The sequence below is a fragment of the Sceloporus occidentalis genome, unplaced genomic scaffold, assembly GCF_023333645.1.
Source record: "Sceloporus occidentalis isolate IW3139 unplaced genomic scaffold, rSceOcc1.0.p SCAF_1, whole genome shotgun sequence".
Taxonomy (NCBI): domain Eukaryota; kingdom Metazoa; phylum Chordata; class Lepidosauria; order Squamata; family Phrynosomatidae; genus Sceloporus; species Sceloporus occidentalis.
This window is the reverse complement of record NW_028316981.1, coordinates 218,435,743-218,449,867: the sequence shown is the minus strand read 5'-3', so window position 1 is coordinate 218,449,867 and position 14,125 is coordinate 218,435,743. Positions and strand designations below refer to the sequence as shown.

Below are 14,125 nucleotides of genomic sequence, written 5' to 3'. Positions count from 1 at the left end.
GTATCTATTTCAGCCATACCCAGTTCACAACCAGCTCATCCTCCTCCATCATTTGTGAATTATGGCAGCAGCCCAGGCCTACTCCTCACTCTTGTCCCACAGCATTACAGCAAAAGCATGACCAGCTGACTGGCTATTAAGTTGCTGCTCCCAGAGTGACTGGGGGCAAAGGGAGCAATGCCCATACAGCCGGTCAAGCAGCAATTTGGCAGCTGGTTATCTTGAGAGAAAAAACTGAGCAGGTGGCTGAGCAGCAAACAAGAAGCTTCTCATGAGTGAGAGGCTTCTCAGTCACAGGTCAGTTGATCCTCCCAGGTGACCTGGCACAAATGGAGAAGCTTCTTCCTGGCAAGACAGGACGAACCATCATTTTCCAGTAATGCAGAGAGGGTCACAGCTAGCTTCCCACTTTTCTTTTCGGTGAGGAAGGACTCTCAATCTGAGAGAGGCAAGTGAGAAAAAGGACTCTTTTTAAGAATCAACCCTGGATACTCCTCCCTCTCCTTCCTCAGACGTGCCTTCCCCACACAGACGTGCCAGTCCCCTCCACAAACGTTTTTATTCTGTTACTTCTTCTCTTGGCTTATCTGAGGAAAGAAAGCAGGAGCAGTAATGTTGCTCCAACCTATCAGCCAAGTCCCAGCAAAACGCACAACGCTGAAGCAGTGTTCCAAATGTGAAAGCTCCTTCTTGCCATCACTTCCCCCCCACAGCATCACATGCTCAAACTCCCCATCTCCACCAATGTTCTAAGGGCAGCTGGTTTCCTTTGTCTTTCTTGAGCACCAATACTTTGACTGAAGGTCCCTCTGCTGCCCCCTTTTCCTTCACAGTTCCTCTGGATCTTTCCACTGCCCCAGGAAGGGGCATACCACCCACTTTGGGATTCAGAGCTCTAGGACATCTTCAGGCCACCTTAGGGCTAAAAAGAAACAAAAATTAAAATATAAAGCGGACATGATTGGAACTCCTGTCTAAATCTGGCTACTAGGTGAGGGTTATCAAGTCCCTGATAGAGCACAGCATATGTTTCGTGGGATGTGTTCAGTTTGGTGAACCTCATATATTCACACAAGAGTAAAGAACATTAATGAAGACCGAATTAGAACATGTATACTTTCCTGCCTTGCAGAGTTTAAAAGTGTAAGATTTGCTAGGGAAGCAAGAAGAATCAACATTTGCCTAATTTAAAGTGGGGGAATCAATGCACTATAATCACCTCAATAGCATCATCATACATTTTCCTCGCCTCCACGTCCATCTTATCTGACATCAGCCATGCCTTCAGCAAGTACTCATAGAAACTGTCTCCCAAGCCACCCATGGATGTGTGATCTGCAAGAAAGGGGAGGGAAGAGAGAAGGAGAGTTTGTAAAAATTGAAGCATGCATAAAAACAATTTTAAATTATTTTAATTAATTATTTTATTACACTACAGCATTGTTGTTTCCTTGAAACATACTTCCAGAAGCACTGCCAATTAAATATTTAGTATAAATAAACTTTATCACACATAGAGAACAAGAGGGTGATGACTACCACGAATTCTAGAAAGGCTAAAGGAGCAATCCACAACCTTTGAGTATCAAGGCAGGAGACCAAAAATCAAAACCTTTTCTTTCGATGCCCCTTCTCCCTCCCCTTCAGTTTTATTGCATAGTCTTGCATGAAGCATAGCCTTACCCATCATCATCAAACCTGCACAGGTTAGGGCTTACTGATAATGATGCTATTTTCTGAAATCCTTCTTCCTGATGTAATTGTCACTAGAAATGCCACTTTGAAAGTCATTAATCTTAGTGATATCTCACAAAATGGATCAAAGGAAGTTCTTGTCAAAGAATTCGGTATTAAAATTCAAGTCCCATGCAGGAAATCTATGAACAGTAGGTTGAGCTTATAGGGTTGCCCCCTCTCAAAAAAGTCTTGACAAGAAAATAAGCATACAAAGGTTTCCCATTAACTAAAAGTACAGATGACAGAGCTGCAATCTGCCTCTTTAAAGACCTCAGTTATTTATCTATTCCACTCTAAAGAAAAAGACATCACTTGCTAGCAGCTATCCATTTGCACTGAATTTTGTTCACATCACTTCTGGAAGGCCTTCCAATATATACACTTTTGCCAATTGCCACCTAGATGCTAAAATGGTATTCATTATTGGTTCAGTGTCACTCTATTTCCTTAGATTTTGACATAAACTCCATACAGTTAGACTTAACTACTGTGGGTATGGGGTGACAAACTGGTCCTTGGATCAACAGATCTGCTCTTTGTGGGTTTTGATAAGAATTTTCCACTGACTTTTTTATTAACAGCAATTAAAACTTTTGCTGGCTCCACTCTGATTTTCATCTGTACGTTCTCATTAACTGGGAGGGAATACATAAAGTAGGCCCTTCAGCCCGTCCACTGTTAATGCATTGTATCTTTCTGCATTTGTACTCCCATCTATTAAAAATACTCTCTTCTGCATATCTATTTATGCTCCCAAATGATTCAATACTTTTGTAGCTGTTAGCTGACTCTTTCTGAAATTTATTAGAAAACCATAGGTCAGTGATGGCAAACCTTTTAGGGGCTGAGTGCCCAAACTAAAAGTCTTTCCAGCACCAGGACTGGATTTCCACCCTCTGGGGTGGGACTTTGTCCTCTGTGGGGCAGGGCTTCCACCTTCTGGGAGTGAGACTTCCAGGGTGGGACTCCCCCCGCACTCTTCTGGGCCTTCAGTTGTCTCTCTGGAGACAACTGAAGGCCTGGGACAGCTGGGAAGAGGAGGAACATGCATATACCTGTTCCTCTTCTTTCCCCACCCTCTGCATGCCCTGAAAAATGGCTTCGTGTGCCATCTCTGGAACGCGTGCCATCTGTTCGCCACCACAGCATTGTAATGTCAACCTGAGGTCTTGTTCCGTCTTTCCTCTGCACCCAGCTTTCTGCAAAATATATTCCAGATAGAGGAACAGTTGAACCTCTTGTTGTTTCAAATAGGCTATTACTGGAACTAGAACAAATTTCATCTGTTTGGTGAAAACATTGGGTGCAGACATCAGGCCAAAGGGTAGAGCCAATAACTGGTAACAGCTGCTGTTGTTACTGAATTTCAAGTGCTTCCTGCAGCTGTAATGAATAATAATAATAATAATAATAATAATAGCTTTATTTTTACCCCGCCTCTCTGTCAAAAAGACAATCGAGGCGGCTTACAATTAAAAGAATACATATACTATCCCTTATCCCAAATTATACCCTCCTTCCCCTTAAAATGTCAATAAAACAAATTAAACATTAAAATAATTAAAATAATTGATTACATTAATCAGAAACAAGCAGATGGGACTATAGTGTACACAGTAGGGTGGTAAATTCAATTGGTGGCTGGGTGTACTATTCAGGAAAGGCCTGCCAGAGGAGATGGGTCTTGACAGCTTTTTTAAAGCTGTCCAAAGCTGGTATTATGATGGATCTCCTCCAGCAGGCCGTTCCATAATCTGGGAGCAGCTGAAGAGAAGGTCCTCTGGGCAGTTGCAGGCAACCTGGTCTTTTTAGGCTGCTGTAGATTCTTCCCAGGGGACCTGAGTGTGCGGGGTGGATTATATGGAAAGAGGCGGCCCTGTAAATAAGTTAGACCCAAGCCATGTAGGGCTTTAAAGATCATAACCAACACCTTGCTCTGTGCCCAGAAACTAATAGCCAGCCAGTGAAGTGATTTCAAAATAGGTGTTCTGTGGTCACTTCTGGTTTTTCCAGTGACCAACCTGGCTGCCAGACTTGGCACAAGGGTAGTCCCATGTAGAACGCATTGCAGAAGTCGAGTCATGAGGTTACCAGCACATGTACCAGTTTCCAGGTCCGCCGGTTACATGAAAGGATGCATAGGTACATGCATGTAAGCTTCTCTTAAAACAATGCAGAATATGTTCAAGTGCAAATTCTCTAGTATGGTTTGCAATGTCTCCCATCCTTTTGAAGGTATTTCATATTGAAGAGATGTCACATTTGAAGGGATGTCATATTGAGGAAGGAGCAAGCTTGTTTTCTGCTGCTCCAGAGAACAGGACCAAGAACAATGGTTGCAAGTTATAGGAAAAGAGATTCCACTTCAACACTAGAAGGGACTTCCTGACAATAAGGGCTGTTTGACAGTTGAACACACTTCCATGGAGAGTGGTGGAGTCTCCTTCCTTGGAGGTCTTTAAACATAGGTTGGATGGTCATCTGTCGGGGATGCTTTGTTTGAGAGTTCCAGCATGGCAGGAGGTTGGACTAGATGGCCTTGTGGTCTCTTCCAAGTCTACCATTCTATGATTCTATGAAATGATCAGCTTGGTGGATGAAGAGAATGCTGTGGATATAGCATTATCTTGATTTCAGTAAGGCTTTGAACAAGGTCCCCCATGATATTCTTGCAGATAAGCTTGTAAAATGTGGGCTAGACAAGGGTGTTACATGGATTTGTAATTGGTTGACCGGCCGAATCCAAAGGGTGCTCAACAATGGCTCTTTTTCATCCTGGAGAGAAGAGACCAGTGGGGTGCCAGAGGGTTCCGTGCTGGGTCGAGTGCTATTCAACATCTTTATCAATGCCTTGGGTGACAGAATTGGAGGCATAGTTATCAATTTGCACATGACACCAAATTAGGAGGAATAGCTAATACCCCAGAGGACAGGATTAAAATTCAAAATGATCTGAAGAGACTAGAAAGCTGCGCCAAAACTAAAAAAATGAAATTCAACACGGAGAAATGTAAGGTTAAGACAGAAAAATGAAATGCATAGATATAGGATGAGGGACACCTGGTGGGACGAGACTACATGTGAAAAGGACCTAAGAGTCCTGATAGACCACAAATTGAACATGAGTCAACAGTGTGATGCAGCAGCTAAAAAGGCCAATGAGATTTTAAACTGTATCAATAGAAGTATAGTGTCTAGATCAAGTAAAGTAACAGTGCCCCTCTATTCTGCTTTGGTCAGGCCCCACCTGGAATACTGTGTCCAGTTCTGGGAACCACAATTCAAAAAAGACATGGAGAAACTGGAATGTGTCCAAAGGAGGGTGATTAAAATGGCGGTCTGGAAACAATGCCCTATGAAGAATGACTTAGGGAGCTGGGGATGTTTGGCCTGGAGAAGACAAGGTTAAGAGGTGATATGATAGCCCTGTTTAAATATTTAAACGGATGTCATATTGAGGAGGGAGCAAACTTGTTTTCTGCTGCCCCAGTGAACAGAACCCGGAACAATGGATGCAAGCTACAGGAAAAGAGATTCTACCTCAGCATTAGGAGGAACTTCCTGACAGTAAGGTCTGTGTGACAGTGGAATATAATGCCCCCTCAGAGAGTGGTAGAGTATCCTTCCTTGGAAGTGTTGAAACAGAGGCTGGATGGCCATATGCTTTGATTGTGATTTCCTGCATGGTAGAGGGTTGGAATGGATGGCCCTGGTGGTTTCTTCCAACTCTATGATTCTATGACTTTTGATCAGTCTCCCAGTGTCCTAGCCACAGGCATCTCCTACCCACTGTAGTTACTAGAAATGACAGTGCTGCAAATGTTGCAGCAACGTCTTGCATCAGCTACAGACTAGAAGATTTTTTTCTAACTCATGTAATGCTTGCTGGACAGTTTGAGGATTTCAAGGATTTACATCCTCTGAATCCAGGATTTTCTGAACCCACAGTAGGGACACTTTAACTGATGCTCTGATGGGCAGTGCTGAAGCTTCATGAAACCTTCTCAAAGCTGAATCTATTCTTTTTTCATTTACATAATAAGACTGATAATGTGTCGCCTTCTTCGGCCATTGCATTTTCCTCAAATATGCTTAATTTTTTACTGTAACCTGCTGTTCCACATAATGATTCAATTAACTCTGTAAATATATATGCCTTAAGAATTTCTAAATTCTTTGACTGCGTTTTTGCAGCACTGCTGCCACCTTACTTTCCTTTTTCTTTTCCATTCTTACTTTGCTATGGGTCTTCCAGATCCAAAATGAATAATATTTTCCTAAGTAATCCTTTGAAATGATTAGCTTCGAATAATCTGCTCTTATATTCATTTAATGAATTCTCCTCTAAGATTCAATACAACATTCATGTTACTCCAGTTCATGGCAGTTGCTAAACTGGGTTCAGTTAAAGGATTCTGCACCTTTGCTTACATTTCAACATTATTTCTTTAACCACACTTAGTTGAGAGTTATCAAGTGGTTGTTGTTGAGGGTGACACTTTGCTCTGCTGACAAATTATTAACAGAATTCCTTGCCTGTACTTCGGACTGAGTCTGATAGAACATCGTAGCCTGTTTAAGTTAAAAATCTTTCCTGTGTCTCAATCACATGGGCTGTATTTAAAGGGCACGTTTTTTTCTTTAGAATTTGCTAACTCTTCACTATTGCCACATTGGTTGTCACTCAAAACATGTGCCTGTGCGCCTGATATTGCAGCCTTCTCTGAATGGCTGAAAGCTCTCTTTGTTTCTGCCTCTCCTTTCAACCTAGAATCTTCTGATGCAAGATGGCAACTGGGAGGCCACCTCTTCTGATATCCTTTTCTCCCTCTGGGGAGACTGCTGATAAGCCATTTGCCCTTATTTGCTCTCTGATTTTATCTTTTTCTGATCCTTTGAAGGCTTCTATGAAATAATTGTTGGGGTTTTTTGTGTTATCATCATGGCTTTCAATTATGAACGCCTCTTTATCATTCTTGTTTGATATTAGAAAGTATTTCTTTAGGACCAAGTATGCCTCTTACTGCCCAAGTGAAAGCAGCTTGCATACCTGTAGCTAACTGAGCAGCTTTAATGGTGTAGCTTTTCTTTTTCTCTGACAGGGCTTGGTGCTCTTCCCTGTCCCCTTCTGAATCAGCATTTTTCCCCTCTTTTACTTCAACAAATCTCCTGCAGATGCCATGGTCTATTAACTAACACCTGATGTCTATCCAGTATCAGTATAATTTACATTTTAGTATGTGTGTATGGAATTCCAGTCTCCTGCCTTCATCTGCTGTAACAAGGTAACAACCAAAGGTTGTAGATTGCTTCTTATATGCTCCTGAGAATTAAGACTTTTCTGTAACACTTCATAAATCAATACTGTCCATTGCTACATATCTAATGTTAAATGCTCCATTTCTCTGACCATAAAAATATGGATCAATTTACATAAGAGAGAATTACTGTCCTATGGAAAAGACCCCACCAACAAGGTTTCTCCACCCAGTCAACTGCAGCTCCTCCATGACACGTGCCTTTCTTTTGTAATGATTAAACCAGAAATAGAATGTTGAATAGGGTTAAACTAATTTTGTCATTTCTTTTTTTGTGTGTGTGCATGTAGTATCACATATCATGCTTGCTTCATTCTTATGTTATTCATGTACCCTATCATAAGCAACCATGGCCAAAGGTATCCCTCCTTTGTTTTATATTACTGCACTTTCGTTTTACAGAACTGAGTCATAAAATTAAGATTCCTGAAAGAACTTTATTAGCTTCATGCACAGCACAGCTGAAGAATTAGCATCTTCTTCCACTTTACATAAAGCATATGAATGAAAGGCAAAAGCCCACCAAGGTTACAGGTTTATTTAACTCATAGAGAACTCAATGAAATCCTCGCATCTTTGCAAGTGACATTTCCTGTAGCACCACAGTTTATTAAGTGACATCAAGCCATGAATAATTTGGATAATTCAGTTATGCTATAAACTACTTGCCTTCTTTTTCCATTGCTGTTTTAGACAGCCCACTGAGAACAAATGAAGAATTCACAACTAGTTCAGTGAACTGAACACTTCCTTTCCAGGACAAAGACTGCAATACAGAAGCTGTAATAACTTGATCCAACTATGAAGCCATATGTAAACTAGTAAATGAAGCTTGTATTCATCTAGAATAGATTCATGATACCAGCAGCTACTACAAGTACTTCTTCCTTAAATCAAACACTGGGTTAAGTTATATGCAGGATGAATGGGATTATCAACTGACTGGATTTATTGTATTTATCAAATTTTAGTTTTCTAGCTTTTCTACTATTTGCGATGTATATAATTTTTTGCACCCAAAAAATAAAAGTCCCATTTTCAGAACTCTAGTGATCGTATGCATATGAGGTATGTTTGTTAGTACAGGGAAAGAACATTAACAGTTTTAGAGTGGATTTGAGTCCCCCCCCCCCAGTGTGAGAAAGAGATAAAGAGTAGAACATTTTTCAGATAATGTTAAGTTATCCAATGATCTTGAGCTAGATCTATTCTAAATTTCTGCCTTCTATATCAAATGGAAGTTCCCCAACAATTCATGATTCCATCCCCCTGACCAGATGCCCCCTTGCAGAGTCTACAGGTTTTTAGTATGTGTACCTAAAAGTGGGTAGCCAGGACAGAACAGAGATTATGTTGGTGTACCACCCAGCACACTGCACAACAGTCTCCTTTCCTGAGCTAGCTGGGATAACACCAACCCTGTGACCATCCCAGACCATCTTCTTGTCTATTAGTGCTAGGGGACTTCAACATCCACGCTGAGACTACCCTTTCAGGAGTGGCTCAGGACTTCATGGCCTTCATGACAACCATGAGTCTGTCCTAAGTGGTATCTGGCCCTACTCATGCTGCTGGGCACACTCTGGACCTCGTTTTCTGTGCTGGGTGGGGTGATGATGATCTTGGTGTGAAGGAACTCTCTATAGCTGCGTTGTCATGAACAGATCATCACTGTTTTGTGATGATCTACACTCACTGGACTCAGCACCTCGGCCAGTGTAAGGGACCAAGTAGGATGGTCTGTCCCAGGAGAGTGATGGATCCAGATGGATTCATCTTAGGGAGTTTCCTGTCACCTTGGCAGGTAATTCTATTAAAGCTCTGGCCGACCTTTGGGATGAGGAAATGGCTAGGGTTGGGAACACTCCTGAGCTTACGGAATGGAGCCAAACAAGCCCCCTGGTTCTCCAGGGAACTGATGGTGATGAAGCAAGTGAGATGGAGACTAGAGCGATATTGGCAGAAGACTCAAAGTGAATCTGACTGAACATGACCTACAGCCTATTTGAAGACTTACTCTGTGGCAATGCAGGCAACAAAGAAATATTTTTTGCTACCAGCATTGCATCTGTATGAAGTCACCCAGCAGAGCTGTTCTGAGTGGTCAGGGGTTTCTTACACACTGACCCTCAAGTAGAAAATGCAGATCACTCAGAGGCCCGATGTGAAGAATTTGCATGGCATTTTGCTGATAAAGTTGCTCAGATCTGCTCCAACTTGGATACTACAGTTGATTCAGTGCCAGTGAATGTAACCTTGGCACCTGTCTGTCCAATGTTAATTGATATTTTTCAACTTGTCCAGCCTGAAGTTGTGGACAGGATTCTTGCAAAGGCAAAATCCACCACATGTGTTTTGGACCCTTGTCCTTCTTGGCTTATTAAACAGGCCAGAAGGGGACTGACTGTGTGGGTAAAGGAGGTAGTCAATGCATCCCTACAACAAAGCAGAGTTCCATCTTGCCTAAAGGAGGCAGTTGTGGGGCTTCCGTTAAAAAAAGTCATCCCTGAGTCCTAGAATAATGAATAATTATTGGCCAGTGTCCAACCTACCATTTTTGGACAAGGTTTTGGAAGATGTGGTGGCTTCCCAACTCCAGGGGTTTCTGTATGAAACAGATTATCTAGATCCATTTCAATCTGGTTTCAGGCCTGGCTATGGAACAGAAGCAGCCTTGGTCACCTTGATTGATGACTTATGCAGGGAACTAGACAGGGGAAGTGTGTCCCTATTGGTTCTGCTGGATCTTTCAGCAGCTTTTCATACCATTAATCATGGTACCCTTCTGGACTGCCTCTCTGGGATGGGGCTTGGAGGTTCTGTTTTACAGTGGCTTCATTCCTTCTTGGAGGGGTGAACCCAGAAGGTGGTGCTGGGGGACTCATACTCAACCCCCTGGCCATTAGCCTGTGGGGTCCCTCAGGGTTCTGTGTTGGCCCCTATGCTATTTAATATATACATGAAGCCACTAGGAGAGGTTATACGGAGCTGTGAGGTGCAATGCCATCAATATGCCGATGACACTCAACTCTACTACTCCTTTCCACCCCACTCCAAGGAAGCTGTCTTGATCCTAAACCAGTGTCGGTCATGAGTAATGGACTGGATGAGGGCAAACAAGTTGAAACTTAAGACAGAGGTGCTCCTGGTCAGTCAGAAGGCAGATCAGGGAATTGTGGATCCAGCCTGTATTCGATGGTGCCACACTCCCCCTAAAAACACTCGTTTGGGAGTACTCCTGGATTCAGTTTTGAAGCTGGAGGCCCAGGTCTCTGCAGTGACCAGAAGTGCTTTTGCAAGTTTAAAACTTGTGTGCCAATTATGCACGTTCCTTGAGATGCCAGATCTGGCCACACTGGCACATGCTTTGGTTACATCCTGTTTGGACTACTATTATGCACTGTACTTGGGGCTGCCTTTGAAGAGTGTTCAGAAATTTTAGCTGGTCCAAAGAGTTGCAGCCAGGCTGCTAACAGGGACAGGTTACAGAGATCATGCAACGCTCCTGCTGAAACAGCTCCACTGCCTGCCAGTTTGTTTCTGGGCAGAATTCAAAGTGTTGGTGATGACCTTCAAAGCCCTATATGGCTCAGGTCCAGGATATTTGGCAGACTGTATTTACCCCTATGAGCCCTCCGGGGCTCTGAGATCCTCAGGGGAGGCCCTTCTCTCCATCCCACCACCATCACAAGCACGGTTGGTGGGGATATGAGAGAGGGCCTTTTCTGTAACTGCCCCCAGACTCTGGAACTCCTTTCCCAGGGAGACCAGAATGGCCCTTTCCTTGATGGTCTTCCGCCAACAGGCGAAAATCTTCCTTTTCAAAACCTTTAAAGAGTGCCCTAGGATGTTATATTGTTTTAATGTATTTTAGACATTTTTAGCTTCTTCTCTTTCATTTTATTGTAGTAGTTTAATATTATTTTAATGTATTATTTCTGTTTCTTTTTAATTATATTGTTTTTAATATTGCAAGCCACCCTGAATCCCAGTCCTGGAAGAAGAGCGGGATATAAATAAATATAATAAATAAATAAATAAATAAATTTATACTCAGGTCAAATGTCAGCCAAAAGGAAAGCTGGACATGAAATAGATCCATTGAAAAGAATTGCTACAGATGGCAGACCAGGGGAAGGGACATTGATGCACATCCTAATGACTAAGACAACCTTAGTGAACATTTCCCAGAACCACCTTCTGCTTTCTTTCTGAATGGAGAATAGAAAGTAGTGACCAGTTCCTCTAGGGGAGCCCTTGGAAACAAACATAGTGTTGCTCTGAAAAAAAAGGTCACCGCCACATTTCGCATGGTAGCAGCCCAGAAGGTACAAAGGCCTTCAAGTCTACCTTCCTGAAGCCTATGGGAGCACTAACCTTGTTAACTGAGGAAGCTGCCTTTGTACGTCTGATTGCTACGTACTGAGCTGCAGTGTCATTATGTTAATGCTGCCACTAGGCCTGTCTTCCCAGGCCTAGACAAGTGCTGGGAAGCTAGAATATCTATAGAAGGTTTATGCGGGGTGAATCAGCCAGGATCCAGGGCTATGGAAAGGTCTATCCTTTCTGAAGCATCATTTTTGAATCAAAGCAGTAAGCTGTCCTAATGGAGAAAAGAAGCCTTGAACAAGGCTTATTTGGGCCAAAAGTAGAATGGGGGCAGAAGCACTGGGCTCCTGAACTCTGTAGATAGCAGACATGCCATTGAGATGGAGTGGGGACCCATCTCAGATAAGCTGATCCTTGACAGAAAGAGAGAAGTGACAGATGAAGAAGCAAAAACTGGAAGTTTCATTTAGGGCCTGTCTTCTTGAGGAAGAGTTCTTTTTTCCTTTTGCCTCAACCCCTAGGCTGACTGCAAACCACAGTTTGGCCACTGTGGTTGAACAATATGCTGATTTATCTCACCTACCTCCCCTATGCTCCAGTGCCATCCCTCACTTCACAGTTAACGAGACTCATAGTTTACTATGAACATCCATACTACTGTTAGCTCAAACCAGCTTCCAAATAACTGGAAACCACAGTATGAAGTCAGTTTTCGTCTGCTGTGGAGGTAATGTATGGTTTGATGCTCAATTCACCATTAACAACAAAGCAAGTGAAGAAAGTGGAGAATACAAAGAACGAAAGAGCAAGCAAAGATAGCTAAACTGTAGCATCCAAACTGGTCTTCTAAATGACCATGTGCCAAATTTGACATAAATGTGAAACGAATACTCACGCTGCCCCCAGCGCCCAGTCCTTGGATTCAAGTAGTTTGGATAAAGTCCGTTAGGGCGGTCCATTTTTTGAAGTAGTTTACGAATATGCATGACCTAAATTTAAAAAGGGGAATTACCAGAGCTCCTTCTCATTATAAAGACATAATCATATCTTCTCTCAGTAAGTGTTTACCGTATTTTCCGGCATATAAGGTGCCTCCTTATACGCCGGTTTCTGACCCCAGAGACAAGCGAATGGTGAAGCCACCTCTCTGTCTCTGGGGTCCTTGCAGTTCCCTTCCCAGAAGGCACCGCGGCCGGGCTCTCTGTCGCTGCCATTGCTGCTGCAAAAGGCGGCAGAGAAGCGTCTCCAGAGCCGATCAGGGCCAAGGGCAACAAGTAAAGAGCCAGCCCCTTCTTCCTCGCCCTCGCCTCCCAGGATACTCCGCTCCTACAGCGGCTTCTGTGGCGTGTTAGAAGTCTGCCGCGGAAGCCGCTGGAGGAGCAGAGTATCTCGGGAGGCAGTGGCAAGGAAGAAGGGGCCGGCTCTTTCCTTGTTTCCCTCAGCCCGATCGGCTCTGGAGCCGCTTCTCTGCCGCCTTTTGCAGCAGCAATGGTGGCGACAGAGAGCCTGGCCACGGTACCCGGCCTCCACAGAGGCTCCCTCCAAGCCGGCGCGAGACCACCTTACTTCGGCTCATAGGAGGCCAGGGACGCTGCCGGCCTGCGACTTGGGGGGTCAACTTATATCTCAGTCGCCTTATATGCCGAAAAATACGGTAAACAGATTCCTTGATATAGAGTGAATCGGGAATTTTTATGAGAGTATGTTATAGGCAATAATTGTTAATGAAAATTATCCTTGAATGCTCTTTATATGTGTAAATACAATATGAATGCATTTTTCTGTATCTACAGTCATAAAAAATTAAAATGTACAGTCAGCCCTCTGTATCCATGGATTCTTTATCGACAGATTCAAGCATTCACAGCTTCAAAATATTCAAAAAATATATACAGTCACCTCTCCTTTCTTGAGGACTTGAGATCTGCGCTCTTGATTATTCACGGAGGGGGCAACCTCCTTTGTTCTCAATGGGGTGCACCCCTGTGCGCAGGCACCCCATTCAAGCCTATGGGACTTGAATATCCACAAAAACAGAGGGCCAACTGTACATTTCAAATAGCAAACCTTGATTTTGCCATTCTATATAAGGGATACTATTTTACTATCTATTGCATTTAATAGGACTTGAGCATCCACAGATTGTGGTATCCACACCACTGGAACCAAATCCCAGTGGATACCGAGGGCCCATTGTATCACACCAGTAAGAGACCACAAAGCTAACCTTTTCATAGTATACAGGGTTGCCAGTCAGGTAGCTCAGGTGTACGAATTCCATGTGAAGTGTACCAAACTCTGACAAGATGCTGCTGCCAGCTGATGCCCAACCCCAGTTGCGACCAACACCACTGGGAAAAGAGAGAGAAAAACAATTCAAAAGGACAGGAAACAAACAAACGCACATCTAGGGTGAAAATGAGCGGAAGGACTGAGGAAGAACTTCCAAAGAAAGTGTCACACACAAACTTGAATGCTGCAAACAGGTTCAGAGAGAGGCAGCCTCTCCTTCTTTGGAGGTCTTTAGCAGAGATGGGATGGCCATCTTACCAAGTGCTTTAGCAGAATATTCCTGTATGACAGGAGGTTCAACTAGATGGCCCTTGTAGTCCCTTCCAGTTCTGCAATTCTAACTTAATATGGCAACACAACTTCAAACAGGATGAAAAGAGAAATATAATGCCATATATACCCTTTATACTGATTATATAGAACAATCCTTAAGAGACTTTGAAAAGCTA

The 14,125-nt window shown here is 43.1% G+C and overlaps 1 protein-coding gene across 1 annotated transcript in view; it reads right to left on the bottom strand.

Moving 5' to 3' along the window:
* LOC149323468 (mannosyl-oligosaccharide 1,2-alpha-mannosidase IB) overlaps positions 1-14,125 on the bottom strand; it is a 72,652-nt gene that overhangs the window by 18,343 nt on the left and 40,184 nt on the right. Inside the window, exons 7-9 of the mRNA XM_089488973.1 lie at positions 13,612-13,735; positions 12,280-12,373; positions 1,220-1,335 (exon numbers count right to left, since the gene is read on the bottom strand). Of these exons, the coding sequence (XP_089345099.1) occupies positions 1,220-1,335; positions 12,280-12,373; positions 13,612-13,735 (334 nt within the window). The remainder of the gene's footprint in view (positions 1-1,219; positions 1,336-12,279; positions 12,374-13,611; positions 13,736-14,125) is intronic.